At 40.3% G+C, this 22707-nt stretch overlaps 1 protein-coding gene across 3 annotated transcripts in view; it reads left to right on the forward strand.

Annotated features, from left to right (window-relative positions):
- RHOBTB3 (Rho related BTB domain containing 3) overlaps window positions 1–22707 on the forward strand; it is a 52377-nt gene that overhangs the window by 29009 nt on the left and 661 nt on the right. Inside the window, exons 8-12 of one of the 3 annotated variants that reach the window (XM_087815458.1) lie at window positions 715–835; window positions 5697–5870; window positions 9461–9627; window positions 11854–11950; window positions 14669–14753. In XM_087815458.1, coding sequence (XP_087671584.1) covers window positions 715–835; window positions 5697–5870; window positions 9461–9627; window positions 11854–11950; window positions 14669–14676 — 567 coding nt within the window. In that variant the 3' untranslated portion in view covers window positions 14677–14753. Of the gene's footprint in view, window positions 1–714; window positions 836–5696; window positions 5871–9460; window positions 9628–11853; window positions 11951–14668; window positions 14754–15222; window positions 18162–22707 lie in introns of those variants that run through there. The other 2 variants (XM_016216150.2, XM_087815457.1) reach the window with 2 other exon arrangements.

Consider the following 22707-nt stretch of genomic DNA (forward strand, 5'->3'; position numbering starts at 1 on the left):
GTAGTGATCTAGTAAGCAGTAGGACATGGTATGATGGGGGGGAAATTGTTGTTGTTTTTTTCTTAATTACAAATTGAATTTTGTGTATGTACTTTATTAATGAGTGAACAGATGAGCAGGTTGTATGTGTAAACATATTTTTCTAGGCATTCATATGAGGTAGGACTGCTGCTGTCTGTTTCCCAGGTAACAGAGACCCCCAGGGACTCAGGACCCCACAGCTTCTTAGCCATGGAGCTGAGTTTTTACTTAGCCAGTTCATTCACTGCTACAAATGCTGCATAGTGCAGTGTTGCTCACTGGCAGATAACAGATGTAGTTCTTGAGGGTAAGTTCCCATCCAGGCTATGATTAGAGAGGCCATAGCTGATCATTTAAACATTCAACACATGCCCGGCCAGGCGTAACTCAGCAGTTGAGCGTCGACCTAGGATCCAGGCGATCAGGGTTCGATTCCCGGTCAGGGCACAGGCCCGGGTTGTGGTCTCGGTCCCCAGTCGATGGCATGCAGGAGGCAGCCAATCAATGACTCTCTCATCATTGATGTTTCTATCTCTCTCCCTCTCCCTTCCTCTCTCTGAAATCAATAAAGATATATTAAAAAAATAAATAATAAACATTCAACACAGTTTTCCAAATTCTCTAATCAGCCCATGCGTATTATCAAAGCTTTTTGTATAACCTTTACCCTTGTGTTTTCACTTTTCCTTATAGATTAATTGCCTAAGGAATTGCAAAACCTATCAAGCCAGGAAACCTCTGTGGTTTTATAGCACTTCCCTCAAGTTTTTCCTTAATAAACCAATGCTCGCTGATGTTGTCTTTGAAATACAAGGTATGCTTCTGTTTTTACAAAGTTATTCATTTTTATTTCCTGTCTTCTTATCTAACTTTTTATTTCAGCTTTGGATATTTCGGGTGTGGGAATGACTTTTTTTCTATTGCAAGATATAGATTAACACTGCCTGAACGTCAACAAAATCTTCTGGGGAAATGAAGGATTTTATTAAAATAAGAAAAATTTATTTTTTTAAAGTTTTTTTTTCACTTTTCCATATGTTTCATTAACTTTTAGGGACCAGCAAGGGACGGTGTGATCTTTAATATTAAATAAAATATTTTTGTTGTGCATTTCTTTAAGATCCTAGTTTTTGAATCATCTGAAACCAGCCCCCTTAAAATTATATTGCTTCTAGTTCATTGTATTCATCTCTCTTTTTTCGTATTTGAGCAAAAGGAACTAGCCATGGGTTGAGGGCCATGCCTAGCTTACCTCAGGCATCTGTAGATAGGGCTACATTTATTCCTCCCAGCACTCTGAGAGTTATCACCAGGGCAACTGAGAGCTGCTTTTTGTCTCTGTAGGAAAGTAATGCTACCTAATGTTAATTTAGATGAGCTGTTTTAATGCCCATTATTGATTATTTGCTTGGATAATTTTGTCTCTTCAGTAGATTAAAAACAATCTTAAAAATGAATTGTCAGATGTCTTCTATTATGCGAGGATAGAAAGAGTTGTTTTAAAGTGAAATAAGTAGAACTTCAGGTGGGCTGTTACTAAGAGGAAGATATAATTCTTTTTTATGGTAGAAGTGTATGGCAGCTAACAGTCATTTACTTTTTTAAAAATGTCCCCCAGAAAGATGTGTTTTACTTTTAAATTTGGCCACTTACCAAGACCAACAGTGAATTGGAAACCTCCCAAAGTGCCTTCTGAGCAGCTCTAGTCAGCACTATCTGCACTGTGAGCCTGGGACAATGAGAGTAACCTTGAAATACATAACAAAGGATTTGGGGAAAAAGAAAGCTAACAGGAGACCAGATTTGCTCATTTGCATAAGAGTCATTAACACCTGCTTATAATTTGCATAGGAGACCTTGACACCAAGCATTATGTCAGTGTAGCCTACTGAAAAACCTTTTACATTATATTAACCTAATATGTTATATTAAAAGAAAAGAAATAAGCAGCGAAGTGGAGAAGCCTTTCTCCTCATACTCTCTTGTTTTTCTTCCGTGATTCCCCCTTGAACGGTTTTGCGGGCACCTGCTCACGCCCCACCTGTGCGGAGGCTGTGTCGGGAAGGGTGGTTGTGTGTGCACCTGTGCCGATGCCAAGCAGCAGCTGCTGTGGGCTCTTTGTAGCCTCTCCAGCTCCGAAACCAAGGCTGCCCAGGGAGTCGGGAGCAAAGAGAAGCAGGAGTGGGTGGAAACAGAGTCCAGCAACAGTTCTCTGACATCCTCTAGAAGGACAAGCCTAGCTTCTGAAGAGTGTGGGGAGGGCAGCTTCCAGGGTGTGGAAGGCAGTAGTGCTGTCTCCTCCAGAGGAGGCTGAGCCTTCGTGCTGGAGCCCTAGCTCCAGCCTTGGCTTTGCATTCCAGCCAGTGTGTGTCCTTGGGCAAGTCACTCAACACGGCTGGCCTAAGTCTTCTTACTTGCAAAGTGAAGAAGGTAAACCATATAGATTCTAAAAAGGTCCTTTTTAGTGTGAAGCTTGATGACAAGGCCTAGAAAGACTTGCTTGGGATCTTGCTTGGATGCATATTTACCATATAATAGGCTCGGCTGTGTTGCTTTACATTTTTGATCCTGTTTCCTTGCCTATAAACTCGAGATACTAATTTCTGCCTGGTAGAGTGGTCACAGGGATTGGGATGGTGTGTATAAAGGTGTAGATAGAGGCCTGACTGGTAGCCCCCCTTACCGCCACCTGCAATGGCAGCCTACACTGATTGCTGCACTGTTTCTGACTGAACCCAGGGTCTCAGCAAATCCTTCCTCTAAAATGTTCCAGGGCATCGTCATAACTGGAGTTGACATGGGATATAAAACCTATTTACTATCCCTGTAATAGATAGTCATCAAAAAAATACTACTACCCCCAATTTGTTGTGAGTTTATGTCTTTTGCCATGAAATAATTTTGAAAGAACTGCTACTGTAGCAGTTCTAAAACTAGTCTTGGTAAAATTTAGACGTGATTAGAAAGATATGAGTTTCCATTTGACATTTGAATCTGCGTCTCATGAAAAATACTTTTACATTCTGTTCCTGTTTACTTTAGTAGTACGTATTCTAAATCTCTCTTGAACTAGGGAAGTTTACTATTTTCGGAATAAAACAAAAAAAAACATTTCGAAAAATTTTATTTTTAAAACTTGACAAGTAGTATGAAGATGGTATGACAAATATAGCATTTTATTTTAGTATATAATAAAAACAAAGGTCTTTGATAATCTATGCAAAATTACTAGAAAACTTGAGCTTTTAAATTTTGTTTCACTTTTTTTTTTTAAATATGTTTTTATTGATTTCAGGGAGAGGAAGGGAGAGGGAGAGAGATAGAAACATCAATGAGAAATATCAACATCTGTCAGCTGCCTCCTGCGCATCCCCTACTGGGGATTGAGCCCGCAACCCAGGCATGTGCCCTGACCTGGAATCGAACCATGATCTCCTGGATCATAGGTTGATGCTCAACCACTGAGCCATGCCGGCTGGGCATTTTACTCTTAAAACTCTTTTCCTTAAAAAAAAGTTTCTTAAAACTATAACAGCAATTAAATACTACAAGGGAAAGACACTTTGGCCTTGACATTTCCAAAGAACATGTTTATCTTTTAACTAGAAAATTGATGTCTTTTTCCTCCTTTCAGCTCTATCCTATTGCTATGTAGTATATAAACACTGCATTATGTTTATTCAGCAAGTTTTATACAATGTTTGTATATTTACATAGTTTATGTACAATGTTTGAAAATGTGGCTATCCTGAGGTATTGTATTACAGTCGATAGAAGAGTTTATAACACCAAAGCAGAAAGTTTAAAAAGGTGAGAAACAGAACTTGATGTTTTCTTAACTGGAGGTACAGTGGTTTTCTAAACTAAATTCCAAGCTTGAAATTGGCTTGAAAATGCTCTAAGGTACTGAGCGCTTTGTTGCTGATTTTGTAACCAGATTATCAATGGAAATTTTCTATTAAAATTCCAAGGTTACTTATCAAATTCCTTCCCCATCTACTGTCCCCTTGGTATTTTTGGCCAATCTTAAATTCCTCTGCTTAACCCAAATGAAAGGTTATCTAATTTGTTTGAGCCATGCTTCTAATTTTCCTTTTCTTTTTTCATGGTACCCTATATTTAAGATTTTTAAACCTTACAATTACAAGTCAAATTGCATTACCTGTTTGGATTCTTTGTTAATTGCTGTATACAAATATATCTAGTATGTGCTGAGTACAGAAACTGGTCATTCCGTAGAGGGCAGGCGGCCTAAAGGCAAAGAGGGAGGGAGTGGAAAGGGTGGAGAGGGTAGGATACCCTCTAGCAGGTGTGTGATGACCTGGTAGGAGTGCTCACTGGGGCCTCTTCTCCCTGCCCCCGTGGGAGGTGTGCCTGTGCAAACAGTGCCAAGCTGTGAGCTCAGACTGGCAATGTCGGGACTTGCTTGTGAATCCTGAGGGATTATTGGCTTTGGACAAAGCCACTGGGCTTAGGTGGAACTCTTTTTCTCAGCCAAAAGATGTTGTGCTTGGATTTACAGAGGATGAAGAATCTGATGACTGTAAATACTTTAGAGAAGAATATATGCCCGAGAAGTATGAGATTTTAGGGATGCATGGTGAAGACTCTTGGTCATGGTAGGATGGTTTTGCTCATAGAGTTACTTTCCAGAAGGTGACAGCTTTGTCACTCACTGGCTGTGGTGTTTTCTACCTAACTGAAAGCTTGGCTTCTCCTAAGCAGGGCAGCTTTGTCTTTTTCACCTTTGTATCTTGGATGCTTAACACAGTGATAGGCATGTGATGAATGCTTGGTAATGATCTGTTGAATCGATTTAGACTAAACTGAAGGCTGCCTTTGGATTCATGGTTTCCTAATGTAGTAGGAGTGGTGAGAACTGCTTCTCCATCCACAAGCCCCAGTGACATCTGTTGTGTCCCCTCTGGAGCTTGCTGTGGTGGCACAGGAGCTGGAGAGGAAGCTTTTACTAGAGAGTGGGTTCAGTTTAATGAGCTTCACTGACGGGTGTGGACTAAGAAGCCTTTAAAATTTAAAGTAGCTCTGGCTCTCCCAGAGGCAGACATTGTTCATTTAGGAAAGAGAGGTTCCCTTGGGAGATAGTATGCAGGGGAACGAGGCCATCTCCTTCCAAATTTTCCATAAGATCTGAAGTGCTCCTTTGGCTCCATAGAGATTCCCTTGGCATTCCTGTGACCTATGGACTGCTTAGGGCAAGGGTGGTATATTTCCTCTTTCTGATCAGGGGAAGCCTGGCCAGGACTGTCCTGTGAGTTGGCCAAGAAAAGAATGGCATTGTTTTGGGAGGCACAGGGGCAGGGGTGGGTGGTGGTATTTCAGGCCAGCTGGAAAGGATAAAAGGATAGGTGTTTCATTATAAACACATGAAACAAAATATTTTATTTCAGTGTTTCGATCTTCAAGAAACATGAACTGAGTATCAAATAATTGCCTAACTTGCAAATTGTTGGTTTCAAAGTCAACTTTTGAACTCTGTATTTTTAAATTAAAAACTAAAAAGTGTCTGAATTAATGCTGGTTATCACCACAAAATTTGGTTTCCATGTATCAGCTTAGCTGTACCTAATGCAATACTAGTCTAATCACAAGGAAAATTACTAGAATAATAATTCTGCAAGCTTATCTTTACTTTGTTTTCCTTTTGAACCACGCAGGTACAACGGTGCCAGCCCACAGGGCCATCCTGGTGGCACGCTGTGAAGTGATGGCAGCTATGTTCAATGGCAATTACATGGAAGCAAAGAGTGTTCTGATCCCAGTTTATGGTGTTTCCAAAGAGACTTTCTTGTCATTCTTAGAATACTTATACACAGACTCCTGTTGCCCAGGTGAGCAGTATAATGTTAGATAGTATCTTACAACTTTCTTTCTGAAATGTCAGCCATTTTAATACATTGCTTTCTGCTAAAACCATTAAGCAGGTGGAGGTAGTGTTGGGACAACAGTGAATTTTCAGTCAGTTCAAGTGGAAGAGCAGTGATTGGGTACTGCCTATGGGCTCTCAGACTCTTACTTAACCTGTTTCAGCCAGCACCAACAGCATGGTGGTCACTGTGGGCACCCTGGAAATGGAGGTGTCTTGTGGTACCCAGTAGCTACTCCAGTTCTACAGATTGGGACAGAAAACTCCTTGGAGCACACTATTTCTTCCATGAGAAGAGAGTTGGATAACTGCTTTTATGGCTCTGCATTCTGACAAAGGCACTTTTAAGGACTTTCAATATTTTTGGTCATTTCTCTGACCCAGAGGATGTGGATATTGTTTGTATTTTTGAATGCAATCTCTTTTTTTAATTTTTATTTATTGACTTGAGATAGAGAGACACATCGATTTATTGTTCCACTTATTTATACATTCACTGGTTGCTTCTTGTATACTCCCTGGAGATTGAACTCACAACTTTGGTGTATCGGATGATGCCCTAACCAACTGAGCTACCCCACCAGGGCAAGGATATAGGTATTTTGAAGGCATTCTTCTAACTCTCCTAAAGCTGATTTCAAAAACTTTTCCCAAGATGTTTAGGTGCCCAGTGGACTACAGGCTTTATTTCCCTGTTCTCTGACTGTCTTTGGACTAAGAACTGTCTGTGGCAGCTACAGGTTGGAACAGATCTTACAGGTTTTAATAGCTGCAGGCACCTTGAAGAAATTTCAGAATCCTTTCAACAGGCTTTAAAGCCTTGGGATGCCGGCATAGGAACCCCCTTTGATTAATCTTCACCCTTCAGCCACCAGGTGGCTCCTGCCACAAAAACAACTAGAATAAGGCCCTGGTGACTTAGTCCAGGGGCCAGTGACCTCAATGACAGAACCAGGCCAGGAACCCTAGCAAATATAAAGAGAAAACACACATTTCAGACCATTCTTCTCTTCAGGTTTACTCTTTTGATTTTTAAATTTGGAAGATATCCTGTGTTTGTTATTGAAAAGCTTAAAACAAGTCATGAGCCCTCTAGTCAAAGATTTTAGAGCTACAAAAAAGAAAATTCCCTTTTAATGGAATTTATTCTGGTCTTGCAGCTAGCTACAGTATTTTGGAGCAAGTTAGTTACAGTTATTACTGTGAGTGGTAAAGACTGGAGTATCATATTTTGCATAATAGAAACAAAAGCATTGATTCTCATCAAAATAGGTGTTATTGTTTATTTTATTATTTCGATACTGAAAAATAGGTATATTAGATAAAAAACTCGAGATTTGAAGTAATAAGAAAATTTGGTTTCTCAGTCCTCCTCTCACTAGGGTAATTGATGCTTTGGTTTTTAGGTTTTATCTTGGTAATTAGGAAAAACGCTCAGAAAAGCACTAATAACTATAGGAAAAGCACTTTAAAAATTGGTAAAAGATGTAGGGGGAAATTAGTCAAAATGAATAACGAAAAAGTTAAGCTAGACACTGGAATATTTGCATGGGGAAATTCACAGAAAGAAAGGTAATCTATTCCTTATGTTAAATATCATGCACAGCATTCTTGGTTCCTAGCTAAGAAATAAAGAATTTAAGGAGAGATAAGAGAATAACAAAAAAATCAGACTTATAGGGAAGTATTAAAGAAACAAAACCCTTGGGTGATTGCCAGGGTTGGGAGGAGGCGATATAAGCAGTTACAGTTTGGAATGATGTAAGAATTCTGGAGATGGATAGTGGTGATGGTTGCATAGCAATGTGAATGGACTTAATGCCAATGAATTGTACACTTAAAAATGGCTGATGGTAGGATGGGGGAGGGGGGAATTGGAGAAAGGTGGTCAATACGTAAGTACTAGGGATGTAATAATGTACAAGATGGGAGCCACCTCTTATGGATGTGAACACCAGGAGGATGAAAGATGGCAGCAGACTGAGTGGAAGCTACACTGACACTCCCAGGACCAAACTGGAATTACAACTAAAATATAGAAAAAACGTATTGAAAATTCAACTGCAACTGAAGATGAGCTGGAAAGCACCTCATAAACAAGGAGGAAAAGTGGAGACCACATAGAGACTGGTAGGAAGTGTGGACACAAGAGGGCTGGCTGGGCTCCCACAGCCAGCAGCTGAAAGTCTCATATCTCAGCTAGGGGGGGGTTCCCACTGAGGACTCTGGGGCCTAAACCCCAGGCTGGGCTCCCCAGCCCAGAGCACCAGAACTGAGAAAGGTGCCCAGATAACATCTGGCTTTGACAAGCAGCCAGGTTTCTGTCTGCCAGGGAGAGAAGGCTAGAAATGCAGGTGTCCTCTTAAAGAGCCAACACACAAGTTTTGTATGCAGCCACTCACCTTGGACTCCAGCAGAGGGAGGTCAGAGTGGACTGGAGCAGTGTGAGGAGAATGTAGGGTCGTGGGCTCTGGAGATAGAGCTCAGAGGGCACCCCTCTGGATTCCTGTGCCGAGTCATTTCCCCATATTGCAGACGCGGACATTTACCTTCCAAGCAGCTTTTGCCTGAGGGGGAAGCAGTTGCCCCATGCTGCTAGAAAACCTCTCGCCTACCCTGTGGAGTTTCTACAGCCTGAGGCTTATTAAGAGAATGAGATTAATCAGCCTGCAGGCAGAGGCAGACTTCAGAGTGCTTTGAGTCTTTCCCTGATCTGCTTCTGTACCCGGGCCTTGGAAAAGCAGGCTTTGGTGTGTATCTTGGTCCTGTCCAAATGCACCCATCCCCAACAGAGGAGCCCTCAAGCCATGGGTTGTTAATAGCTCCAAACAGGGTACTCAGGGCCAGTTACAAACAGCATCTGACATTGGCCTGGACCAGAGACCTTCCAAAAATACTGAGAGTCCTAGCAGGCCTACCTAATACATAGAAACAAACCCAGACAGGCAGCAAAATGGGGAGATAGAAATGCAAGTCTCAAATGAAAGAACAAGAGAAGTTTGCAGAAAAAGAGCTAAATGAAATGGAGATAAGCAATCTATCAGATACACAGTTCAGAGTACTGATTATAAGGATGCTCAACAGCATGAAAAAAGATATGGAAACTATGAAGGAAATTAAGAATGACATAGCAGAAATAAAAAATACATTGGAAGGAATAAACAACAGATTAGAGGAAGCTGAGGATCGGATCAGTGAATTAGAAGACAGAGTAGAAAAAAATCACTCAATCAGAGATCCAAAAAGAGGAAAGAATTCAAAAATAGGACAGCCTAAGGGAGCTGTGGGACGACATGAAATGTAACAATATTTGCATCATAGGAGTGCCAGAGGAGGTCAAAAGTAAGCAAGGATTAGAGAACCTGTTTGAAGAAATAATGGCAGAAAACTTCCCGAACCTGGTGAAGGAAAAAATCACACAATTTCAGGAGGCACCGAGAGTCCCAAGCATCGAATGATAGAGTCAGCATTTTTGGGGGTTTTCGTTGTTTTGTTTTACGTCATAAAAGAAATGGTTTCATTGTCCATTTTCTCTTATTTCCCTCCTTGTGTCAGCTGGCATTTTCCAGGCCATGTGTCTCCTGATCTGTGCTGAAATGTACCAGGTGTCCAGACTGCAGCACATCTGTGAGCTGTTCATCATCACACAGCTGCAGAGCATGCCCAGCAGGGAGCTGGCATCTATGAACCTCGATATAGTTGACCTGCTCAAGAAAGCCAAGGTAATTGGCCCTATGTATCCGCTGATTAATTTTTTTAATGCCTATATCTTTATTGATTTCAGAGAGAGGAAGGGAGAGGGAGAGGGAGATAGAAACATCAATGATGAGAGAGTCATTGATCAGCTGCCTCCTGCATGCCCCCGACTGGGGATCGAGCCCTCAACCGGGCATGTGCTGGGGAATCGAACTGGGATCTCCTGGATCCTAGGTTGGTGCTCAACCGCTGAGACACAGTGGCCGGGCTTCTTTTTTATTCTATTGTTTATCTCGGTTACTCTGTTTTCTCAGGTGAGCTCACATTCTTCCTCGAAAGTTGTTCATAGTGAGATGCATTCCACCTCTTGCCAAGAACCCACAATTACACAACCTTAAATTTTGGTCAAAAATAAAATTCTGCATTTAAACTATGTTTTTGTAGGCAGCTATTTATTTCTGTGATCTTTCTTCTCTTTCAAAGTCACAGCCATCAGGCAATGTTCTGAACTTCTGTTGGTAGGTTATTGGCTCTGGGTTAATCTAATAGTGTTGGTGGCTTCTGTTAAAATAGCTACATGTTCTTGCTCTACTCCCTTGAGATCATTCACATTCATCTGCTAAAATATAAAGTGAAAAAAGATTGTTAAAATGTGATGTGGAATTAGATGAACTATAAAGTCTCATACAACTCAAAAATTCTGATTTTGTGTAATAAGAATCAGAGAGACCTATGAGTTTACATGTTAAAATATTCCCGCATTACGCCTGGTCGGGTGTGGCTCAGCGGTTGAGCGTCAACCTAGGATCCAGGCGATCGGGGTTCGATTCCCAGTCAGGGCACATGCCCAGGTTGCGGGCTCGATCAATGACTCTCTCATCATTGATGTTTCTATCTCTCTCTCTCCCTCTCCTTTCCTTTCTCTGAAATCAATAAAGGTACATTTCTATAAAAAAAATTCTCACATTATAACTTTTTAAAAGAGCAATACTTGAGTTTCTTCCTTAAGACCTGAGATTACAAATCTTTCTTCAATTTAGCATTACTTGTTTTTTATGTAATATTTGTAAATATCCTTAAAAGAGCTATATGTAGCCTAAAAGTGGAAGCAACGTAAATGTCTGTCAACAAATGAGTAAATAAACAAAATGTAGTACATACATACAATGGAGTATTAGTCAGCCTTAAAAAGAATGAAATTTTAACATGCTGCAACATGGATGAACCTCAAGGACATTATGGCTAAGTGAAATAAACCAGACAGAAAAAAGACCAATACTGTATAATTCAATTTATATGAGGTACCTGGAATAGACAAATTCATAAAGGTAAAATAAAATAGTGGTTACTAGGGACTGGGTCTAGGGGGAAAGGGGATTTATTATTTAATGGGTAAAGAGTTTCAGTTTAGGATGATAAAAAAACTTCTAAAAATAGATAGTGGTGATGGTTGCATAGTAACGTGAATGTATATAATGCCACTAAAGCGTACACTTAAAAATGGTAAATTTTATGTATATTTTACTGTAATAATAATAAAAAGAACTATGCTCATGCATCAGACTTTCCTGCTAGCAAATTACCATCCCTGAATTGAGTGGTTAGATGGATCAGTGCATGTCACTGGATTGGCACCAAGGTGATGATGTCATGGCTGAATTGCTTTGAGCTCCCCTTCCATTAACTATTGAAACTCAGAATGAGAAACATGCTGGGAATCCTGCTCAGTGTAACAGTGCATCTGAGTTAAAAGCAACTATTTAGGCATGACCTTCTCATAGAAATACTAACACATTGCCACCCATAACCTTGGGTTGATGACACTTCCTCCTCAAAATAATTTTTGGTTTGCTCCTCAGGTGAATTTGTTTAGGTCTGGCCAAGTGTATACCTTTGCTAAGTGAAGGCCATGACCTTAGATTAAAAACTTAAGCTAAATCCAGAAGAACCTTAAATAGCCTTTGTGAACCACAGATGTAACTATACATCTGCTTAAGGATATTCAGCCAGTGAAGCAGCAGGAGCTTGTGAATCATTTGATTCTGTTTCTTCATCGATGTAATTTTATTATTTATCATTAATGCTTCCTTTTCCTTTCTGCTGTTGGAGCAGGCTGAAGGCTGCATCATATATAGACACATTAAGCATGGATTGGGGCTTTCCGGGGTTCTCCCAGACCGTTCTCTCTGATCTAATCATCATATTGATGGTCATTATGTACAATACTGTTTCACTTTCCATTTTTCTTGCAGTTTCACCACTCTGATTGCCTTTCAACCTGGCTACTTCATTTCATTGCCACTAACTACCTCATCTTCAGTCAAAAGCCTGAATTTCAGGATCTTTCAGGTAGATGGCCAATTACTGTATTGAAAGAAAATTTTATGTTCTTTGTTTAGGTTTGAGATGTAATTTATAGGAATAGTAGTTTTTAAAAATTAAAAAGTCAGTGTAATACATTGCTTTTAAATATGCAGTATGGTGATTGAGGACACTTTAACTTATAGTCACCTGTGTAAGTAGCTTGACGTGTGTTACACAAGAAGGGAATACTGATGGGAAGCAAGCTGATTCACCCAGCAAAATACCAAAAGCCTTAGAAATTCAAGGAGCCAGATATCTTAGAAACCTGAATGAGTCTAGGGGCTGAAAGCAACAGAATTACTTTAATGTTGATTCAGAAGCTTTTGCCACATACCATACCACCCAGGTAGGTAACTGCTTCTCCTTCATCATCACTGGATGTGGAAGGTTCATTCCTGAAGAAATTAAACCACAAAAAAGTGATAAAATCATGTCTCTGGGTATAGTGGAGATCAGACAAGGAGCTGGACTGAAAACATGGGGGTTATGTGAAAGTGTGCACATTTTATAGTAAATCTTCAGCCTCCTTCCCATACCCAGATTCTAGAATTCTGGCAGGCAGGTATTTGCTACCTCAACTCACATAGTCTGGACATGAAATTGAAGCATCCTTCTCTGGCCTCGTCTGGGAATTATTTCAGTGAGCCCAACGTTAATCTGCTCAATCGTGCTTTGGCGTTTTCCACCAGTCAGCAAGTCTGACCCAGGCCCCAGAGATTCCAAACAGCTTTCCAGTGTCTCACACTTCAATATATAGAGGTAATTGAGGATCGACAGATATTTGAGACAATGTCCAACCTGAAAGATAGATACTCAAACCAAAACACAATGAAAAAAAGCCTAAAGAGAAGTGAATAGGAAAAACCTACAGTCTCTCTACCTGGGTGTTTCTTTCCTGGGAGCCTTTCTCCTGTGTGTCTCCTTTACTACTCACACAAAACCCTTCACTTCTGTCACTCCTGGTCACCAAATGTGTGGGGGTTCACCCCACGCCAAGCAATTCTCCACACCACCGTCTGTGTCCTACAATTTAACTCAGGTCTGATACTTAGTGTCAGATCCCACAAGTGAGGGGCTCAGCCCCACCCCACTTTAGACACCAGTCAAAGTCCAGTATTTCTGAGCAACTGATTATAGATTAGAGGTTCCAATGACCTCCTCCTTGGGTTCAATTAATTTGCTAGATCAGCTCACACAGTGCAGGGATACACCTACTAAAGTTTACCGCTTTATTAAAGGGTATAGATGAACAGCCAGATGAAAAGATACATAGGGTATGGTCTGGGGCATCTGAGTGCGGGAGCACCTGTGCATTGGAGTGGGGTGCAGCACCCTCCCTACAGGTGGATGCTCTCTGAACCTCGTAGTTTGGGGATTTGATAGAGGCTTCATTACGTAGGCATGACTGATCATCAACTCCATCTTCAGTCCTTTTCTTTCTTAAGAGAATGGCGGGGATTGGCGAGGGTAGGGGACTGAAAAGTCCAAGCTTCTAATGGTGGCTTTTCGGTGATCAGCCCTCATCCAGGAGCCCACCCAGAGTTGCCTAATTAGAATAAAAGACTCTACCATCACCCAGGAAATTACAGCAGTTTCAGGAGCCTTGAAACCAGGGTCAGAGACCACATACTAGAACAAAAGATGCTCCTGGTGCTCTTATTACTGAGGAAATAACAAGGGTTTCAGGAGTTTTATGCCAAGAACTGGTGCAGAGATAATAATTTTCTATTATCTCACAAGAAGGAACTTAGAGGAGTAAAGAGACACAAGGAGTGGAAGTAAACCTAAAAAACAAACAAAAACAACAGTAAAACTTTAAAGTTAATATCCTCGAAGAATAAGAGATATACATCCATAAAAAGCAGAAATAGAATGTTACTAAAAAGAAATAATAATGGTAACGACAGAAGGTAGAGTGGTGGTTTCCAGGGACTGGGGGAGGGGGAGAGGGAGCTGTTGTTTCATGGGCACAGGTTCAGTTTTGCAAGATGAGGGTCTGGAGCTTGGTCGCACAACAATGCGAATGTACTTAACACTACTTATACCCTGTGCACTTAAAAATGGTTAAGATGGTTTATTTTATTTTATTTTATGCGTATTTTACAACAATTTGCATAAAAAGTAATAAAAGAATGAGAAGTCATTCCTGGAAATTAGAAGTATAACAGCAAAAAACCCAACTGAATAAAATAATTGAAAGATAATGAAGTCTCCCAGGAATAACAAAAAGATAGAAAGATTTGAAAAAAAGTTGGAGGCTTAATCCAAGAGGTGAAGTTTCTGAATAATAAAAGTTAATACAGAAAAAAAAAACCAATAGGGAGGAAATTATGAAGGTATAATACAAGAAGTTATCCCAGTAAAAGCCTTGAGTCAGCAGATTGGAAGTGCTCAGCTCGGTGAACAAGGCACGTTACTGAGACATGTAAGAATGCCACCTTAAGTAGAAAAAATCGGAAAGTTTACTGGATAAAAAAACAAAACATATTACTTACCAAGGACTGTGAATCGGGATGGTAGTGGGGTTCTCAGCAACCTTGGAAACTAGAAAGCAGTGGAGTACTGTCTCCAACATTCTGAGCGAGGTTTTCAGCCTAGAACTCTGTGCCAAACCACATTATGAATTGTGTGTGAGGAGAGATTCAAGACGTTTCATCACAAGCGAGGTCTCAAAAATACTTCTTATGCACCCACCTTTTTCAGGAAGGTAGCAAAGTTCTGCTTCACCAAAACTAGAGAATGAACAAAGTGAAGGACCTGCCGTCTGGGAGTGGAGGGATCAACTGGAAAGCACGAAGCAGGCCTAGAAAGCAGCAGGGCACAGGCTGGGAGGGAAAGGGCCTCCTGGGCACCGGCACCGGCACCGCAGCAGGAGATAGATTATCTGATACCTCTGGCTGGGTGGAAGATAGGATTGAGCGGACTTTAAAGAGTCGGAAGGTTGAATTAGTTACAAAGGAAAAAACCAATTAAATGAAAAAAAATGAGTCCATTGTCATCTCCAGGAAAAACAAGTCTTATATGAAAAAAAAAAAAGAACGTAATCAAATACTACTTGATGAAGCAATGGAAAGGTGTATCCCGATGACTGATTTAACCAAAATTGTATTTAATGGTTTTGGAAGGCCTGAGGGGAAGAGTAGGGAGTATATAGGAGAGCTTGGGTGCCATCCAGTAAACGGGAAACCAATAATTAATACCTGAACTCGATCCCGAATAAAATATATTCACTTAACTTTTTTTCCTAAACGTTTTAGTGGAAGAACGCAGTTTTGTTGAAAAGCACAGGTGGCCGTCGAATCTGTACTTGAAGCAGCTCGCAGAGTACAGGAAGTATATCCACTCCCGGAAGTGTCGCTGCGTAGTAATGTGACCTGGCACTTTTACAGACGCACACTTTTAAAATTATTATTACGAAAATGGGATACCTCTGGGTTCCAGTAAAATTCTTGTGACCGCAACACAGGCGTTAAAAAAAAATCCATGGGTGTTTAAAAAAAAATCACCATTCAGCTTAATGTGTTTACTAGCTCTCTCTGAAAAACTACTATTGTGATCTTAAAAGGGAACAAAATATACCATAGGCTAAATCTAAGGCTTCACCTAGTGTATAACGCTGGTGTCCAGCTACTTATTTTCTTTAAGATGCCCTGTTGCTTTAGGGATACTAATAGCCTTCCCAGTTAAGAAATGTTTAAATTTTTTTTTAATTATGTAAGATTAATACAGAAATTTCATCGTGTCTGATGAATTGCTTTGTTAAAATAAGGGGCATTTAAAGACCCAGTTTGACTATTTCTATAATGAAAAACCTAGGGGAGGACTGATTAATCTGAGATTTAGGAATCGTAATTTGCCTGGGATTTTGAATGTGAAATGACACTTGTTTCCAAATCAGTGACAGTGTTTGAACCATCATGAAAAAAAAATTCTGTTTTTTGTCTGAACAGCCCAACTGAGCCCCCTTGTTTCTTCCCAGGGACTCTGATAGGCAGGAAACCTAAATAGGAATGACTCTAGCCAGGTAACCTATGTAGGGCTTAGAAGGGCCCCCGCTTGGTTCTGTGCTCTGATATCACCACCTTGAAATTCATAATAATGCTCAAAGAGGGGCCCTGCATTTTCACTTTGTACTGGGCCCCCCAAAGTTATGTCTATCTTGTAGCACGATATGTACTATGTTTTTTTGCTCAAACATCATTGTCCCTGAAAGCAGTAAAGAGGGACTGACATTGAGGGAAGAAGAAGAGGCCTCCTGGGGAGAAGAGAGCATGTGGGGGTGCTGGGATCTTTGGGGAAATCTATCCCCTCCAGGGCCTCTGTGCCACCTTGGCTAGCAAGTGAGAAATGCCTTGTGTTGTCTTATCTTTAAAACACTCAGAGTTCTGGCTCTATCACAGATGAACAAATACTTTCTCGATCATTCTGTAAAACCAGGATATTGGTAAAAGTGACTGACCAGTGGGACTTTAATACGTATTTATGGAGATGCTCGTAGGAAAACATGCTTTTTAGAGAATTTGCTATCGAAGACTCAAGATGTTTTTTTGTTTTAGTATATTTACTAAGATTAGGATGTCAGTGGCTTGAATTATTTGAGTTCTTCTGAGGCCTGGTAAGGTTATTTGACGTAGAGTAGCATGAGTTTTGTCCTTCTAGGTTACCTGGTGAGTTAAAAGAAAGGATACAAATGAAAGACTTGTTACATGTAGAGAAAATGGTACTAGGGTAGAGGACAGAATTATAGTTTCTCTCGTGTTATATGTCCACAGAAATAATTACATGAGAAGCTCACAGCTGAGAGGTAGAAAGCCAGATTACTATGTTATCATTAGCATCATTTTCATCTGTAATGTAATTCAGTATTGGACATATTTTTCTTTTAATTTCTAAGTACTTTAGAATACACATAGTTTCCCAGCTGTTCAAAAGTTTGATTAAACAGTTTTATAATATAGCATTAGAATCACATATGACTAGTCCTTGGGTGTATACAACACTGTCAGAGTGAAACTATAAAAACTGCCTACATATTTCTTCGAAGAAACCTGCTTTTAATTGAATTGTGTTGATGAAGATTACTGGAATGCATTTTATGGTTTTGTATTTTAATCACTTAAGTTAATCAACTATTGGCAAACCCCCCTTGGCATGGACTAGTATCATAAAAATAGACACTAGTGGATTTCTAGAAATTCATTCACATTCAAGAACTTCTAAAATGCAGCGATAGCGTTTTGTTCTTCATGAGCCTATCCTTACCCCCACGTGAAATGGAGCACTTACAATTCTAAATCAGTAACTTTTAATCTAGGAAGCTGAAAAATAAAAGCTTTAAAGCAAAATATATTCTTACAAATACTATTTAACATTTAAATAGACCACAGATCGTTTTTAGGTTGTTTGACTGGAGCTGAGTTTAGAAGTTGGTGCTCTGTTGGTGTTCAGCCTGTAGTTTTTATTATAAAAGTTCTTTCCCACCTGTGTGAGTGACTCACGCACAGATGTCAGGGCTCTCCAGAGCTAGTCAGGACAGTAATCAAATTAGTTTTTAAATCTAGATTAAAATCTTTGAATTAACTCAATTTAAAATAACAAAACATTTAAAAATACTCTTAAGCTATCTTGGAGAAATGAATACTCTTGATTTTTTTTTAATGGAAAGATTATTTCTAGAGGAATGTATGCTCTGTGCTGATCTCTGCTTCAATGTATTTACCAACCGTTTTCATTAGAGAAGATACCCTATGGCAGAGCTTAGGCCTTTTCTTTCTGGGCCAGGTTTTCACCTTATGTAACCCTCTGTATACTTCTGGCTACTCTGTGTTCATATTATAGGAGAGTAGGCTTGTAACATAGAAGTTTCGGTAACATAACTGAAATTCATCCAGTCCAAGCCAGCATGGTGGCTTTGTATTGGGCAGTAGCAGAAAACTGAAGAATTGGATAAATGTGACTTTCAAGAGAGATAAACTTTTCAACTATAATTTTAAAAACTACACTACAGTGATACAGTTAATTATACAAAAAATGTCCTCAAGAGTATTTTATTTTATTTAAAGCATCTGTTTAATTCAATCTTTAATAATTTTGCAAAGAAGGGTATGTGTGTATTTTAATAGCCTGATCTGAATTTATATGTTTTTAGCTTTAGTATTTAACATTTTGTAACAAATAAACCTTTTTTAAAAAACAAGTTTACCATGGTGTGCTGTCATTATTTTATCTTGGATGTTGAAATGCTGGAATGAATTTGGGAGTACTGCCTTGTGTTTATCAAGTGTACTTATATTTCACAGAAAATTTCCATTATGTGTAAAATTTTTAAAATATTGATATTGTAGATGATTCATATGCATGTGGTAAGAGAAAGAAATTTATATTACAGCTTATATAGAAAATTATATTTAACAGCTGTTACCACAATTTTTCTTAACAAAATAACTGCCTTTATTTAGAAAAAATGTTTTAATAATTATTTAGCATAGAAGTGAGCTCTCTGCAGGCTTGAGTGTTGACTCTGCATAATAGTGTTAAGAATTTGGAACTTATGCCCTGGCTGGGTAACTCACTTGGTTAGAGCATTGTTCCAATATGTCAAGGTTGCAGGTTCCATTCCCATCAGAGCACATAAAAGAATTAACCATTGATAAGTAGAACAACAAATCGATGTTTCTCATTCCCTCCCTCCCTGCCTCCCTCTCTCCCTCCCCTGCTATCTCTAAAATAAATAAATAAAAATTTAAAAACATACTTTTAGAAGTTTAAAATAAATAAAATAAAATAAATAAAATAAAATAATAAAATAAAATAAAATAAAATAAAATAAAATAGAAGAAGAATTTGGAACTTCCCAGAGCTGAAGAGCCCAATAGGAGCGGGAGAGAGACCAGGCAGCATACTACATGGACTGAGTGTGCCCTATATAATACAATCTCTCTCCAGGGGCTTCCTGAATTGTCAGTAAAGGCTACTAAATCCATAAAGGCCTCCACAGTTCCATTGGAATTGTGTTCCTGACACAAATCTCACGGGGAAACACACTCTCCTAGAAGACCCCTATTGCCTATAGAAGAACCTCCACAGTCTTCATTGCCTTTCATAACCTATTCCATCTTTTCTACTGTGACATTCAGGACTGTCCATCCAGATTGTCTATATACTTGCACACCTCATGCACTTCCTATGTCTTGGTTTGGGTTCCCATTCCCTGTCTTCTTGGCAAACTCCTGCATATCCTGTAAAGCCCAGCTTAAACATCATATCTCTTTGTCTTTCCATGACTCTCCCAGGAAGAATTAGTTGCTTCTGCATGTGTCTTTCTTAGCTCTTTATTTACTTAACTCTTTATGGCACTTACTACATTTTAGGTATTTATGTATTGGCGGCCTCTGTTTGGCAGTGACTTGGGGCGGGGACTATGTCTTGATTTATCTTTGTGACGCCGTCTCCAATCTTCCACCTTTAAGCACAGGGACTGACATAGACTGTAAAATACGTGGCACTGAAAAGGCCAGATTGCCTCAGCTGGAGCAATTGTAAAAACTTGCACATGAAAATAACGATTGTGCTCACACGAAACTGCAGGCCCTGTGTCAGGAGTAGCCTGAGTTAGTTGGCCTGGGACCTGGGGTGACCAGGGTGGCTTGCTGGGGAGTTGAAAGATATAGAATGGAAAAGTGATTAAGTATCGGACCATTGAGGGGGGTGCAGAACATGTACAAAATGATCCTTGGGGACACCTCTGCTTGGGAGTCTCTCTTGGAGATTGGGCAACAAATTGGCTGTGGGGGCTCAGAATAGTCCTTATAGGACATAATGAGAGAAAATGGCTCCCAGTGTTAAACAGTGTTTGACTTTATGCAAACAATCCTTTAACTGCATGCAAATGATTCCCCTGGCGTGCCCTGGGCTGTGTTCTCAAAATCTTAGCTGTCTTGCCTACTGTTGCAGATAAATGTTCAACAATGAGCTAGCTAATGATCAGCATTAGTATGAGAGTGTCTGACATTTTCCCTTTTACATGTTCAAAGCAAAGAGCTTTCTTATTTACTCCCATTAAGAAAATAGCATGCAATTTAGTGGACACAATATATTACTCATTTTTTAAAATTAAGTGGAAAGAAGATGGGATGGGTCTCAGCCCCTCTTCCTTTGTTGGAAACTTGGACTGGAAAGATCCTCAGGACAATACTTTCGCTCAAAACAAACCAAACAGTAAATTTTCCTTAAAGGCTGAGCATAGTTCCTCACCTATGACTCAGTGCCTATCTCGTTTACAATGACAGATTTTGTATCTCGAAATATGTGTTTTTTTTTGGCCTGAAAATTGTCTTTTTGTTTCCTGGTGTTTTAAAAAGCCTCAACTGCCCTTAAGAATTGGAAGAAATATTGAGACACTGTCATAAATAAATAATTTTTCAAGTCAAAGGACATGTAGGACAAAGTTTGGTTAAACCAGTTTTGTGAGCCATAGGAATTCTTGTCACAAACAGCAGGAAGTTTACTAAGTGGCCTCTGCCCTCCCTCACGGGTGTGCTTCAGGCCCTGGGTGTGTTTCCCTCCCTCCTCCCGATTGGGAAGCACCCTACTTTTGCCTTCACTTTGAGTAACTTTAAGGCTGTATAAAAATAACTATCATTCCCCCAGTTCCAGTTTTCATAAAATTTTATGTAGACAATTTTTATTTTCCTAGGAATCTCATGTCTATTTCTCTCCCCACGGTCACCTAGGTGACAAGACATTGCTCTTGGGTCTTATGTCCCCTGGGTTGGAAGAGGAGTGGGGGAGGGGGTTCTGAATTTACAGTAACCCTCTGAAGAGTGAATTGCCTCCCGGGGAACCGTGACACACGGGAGAGGCCGCAGGTAGAGCCCCTGGTAACGTCAGGAAGGCAGATTCCAGTGCTGCAAATACCCCGGAGGGGCTCGATTGCTTTCCTTGGCCAGATGGAAAGTAAAAGTTAAGACATTTCCTTGGCAAAAATTCAAATGTAAAGACCATTTAAAGTAAATAGATACTGTCAAGAATTGCCTGGGCATTTTCCTAAGCTACACACCACCACCACCACCACCATCAACAAAACTTCCTATTTTATAACCCTCACTATTTTTGATGAATATAGTAAGACAGGCTCAGTATCAGTAGACATCAGGGGTTCCTAAGCTGCTATAGCACCATTCTGGACACACTGCTTATATCTTTTGTGTGTGTGTGTATCTTCTGGCACCATTTCCAAAACATAATAGTTGCTTAAGAGATGTCTTTTAAATGTAACAGGGTGATGGGGATCCCAGCAGTGTTACTAGTCTCCAAGTTGACAGTGTTGACTGTTATGCTCCATTTCTGAGTAGGGACCAAGGAGTTTAGCCCTGTGAAGGGGCACAGAGGGCACTCAGAACAGAAGGGACTTCAAGGACTGGGCCCTCAGGGAGGCGCAAGTGTGGGAGGACAGGAGAGCCACGTGAGACACCCCAGCAGCAACTCTGAGAAACTTAGGGACCCGTGTCATGCAGGCAGAGTGGAATTTCTGTTATTACTGTTTGTATGAACTCTGTAGGCTGGTGAGGCCTGGGGAAATTGAAGTATTATTTACTATATCAACATTACCATTTATTGCACTGTTACTAATGCCAGGCACTTTTCATGCATGATTTCCTTTAGAAGAGACAGTATAGCGCAGGAAAGTAGCCCGAAATCACCTGGGGGGGTGATTAAACACAAGGGCGATGAAACCAGACTGCCCAGTTTGATTCAGATCCCAGCTCCGCTTCTCATTGTGTAACCTCAGACAGACGAGGTGGCCTCTCTCTGGGCTTGGTTTGTTCAGTTCTAAAATGGAGACAATAGATGTAGCAACCTCATAGTTTCATTGGGAGGAACAAAGGAAGTGATACACATAAGATGCTGAAACCAGTGTCTCGCACAGAGTTAGCACTCTATCATCATCACCATCATCACATTGTTCTAGCAATCCAATGAGCCAGGTGCTATTCTAAAATAAGCACAGTGAGTAAAATCCTAAAGCCACGTAGTTAATAAACGGCAGAGCTGGGAAGAACCCGAGCCTGATTCCAAGCCCATGTGCTCTACCAACCAGCAAACAGTCTCCATAAGTATTCTAAGAAAAATGTAAAGTAATCCGGTGAAGCCTGGAGTTGCAGCTCCCTTTGAAGGTGCAACACTGCTGGCCCTGTGGGAGGAACAAACTGGACATGTCCCTGGGAGATGCACCCTTTGAGCTTCCTGGCAAGGATAACTCCGAGGCCAAGGAGCCATCATCCCCTTCCCTTGACTCCCTCCTTAGGAAACTATTCCAGGGTCTTATCTGATCATGATTCTCCAAATGTTTGACTGGCTAACACACCACCCTTGAGGTTAATATTTAAAGTAAATAACCCAAGGCTGGTGACTGGAAAACACATGGCACAGCCTGGTGTGAAGGGGTCGGAGAGGAAGGTAGCTGGTTGCAGAGCCCATTCAAACCCAACAGCTAGAAAGTGAGGTTTCTGTTAACTTCTTTCATTTAAATTCATTTTAATTTAATTAGTTAATCTCATTAATTTTTAATTCTTATTGTAAGAACCCAAACTGGGGAAATTTGCATGGCTACAGGCACACATCTAGGAAACAGCCTACCCAGGGTTTGAATTCAGCCCACTTGCTTTTAAACCGTAGAAATCTACCATTGGAGCAGCGAGTTCATGTTCTTGGGCCAGTTCCTGTAGCAACTTTGCAGCTCA

Source organism: Miniopterus natalensis, chromosome 3 (genome assembly GCF_054644295.1).
Source record: "Miniopterus natalensis isolate mMinNat1 chromosome 3, mMinNat1.hap1, whole genome shotgun sequence".
Classification (NCBI taxonomy): domain Eukaryota; kingdom Metazoa; phylum Chordata; class Mammalia; order Chiroptera; family Miniopteridae; genus Miniopterus; species Miniopterus natalensis.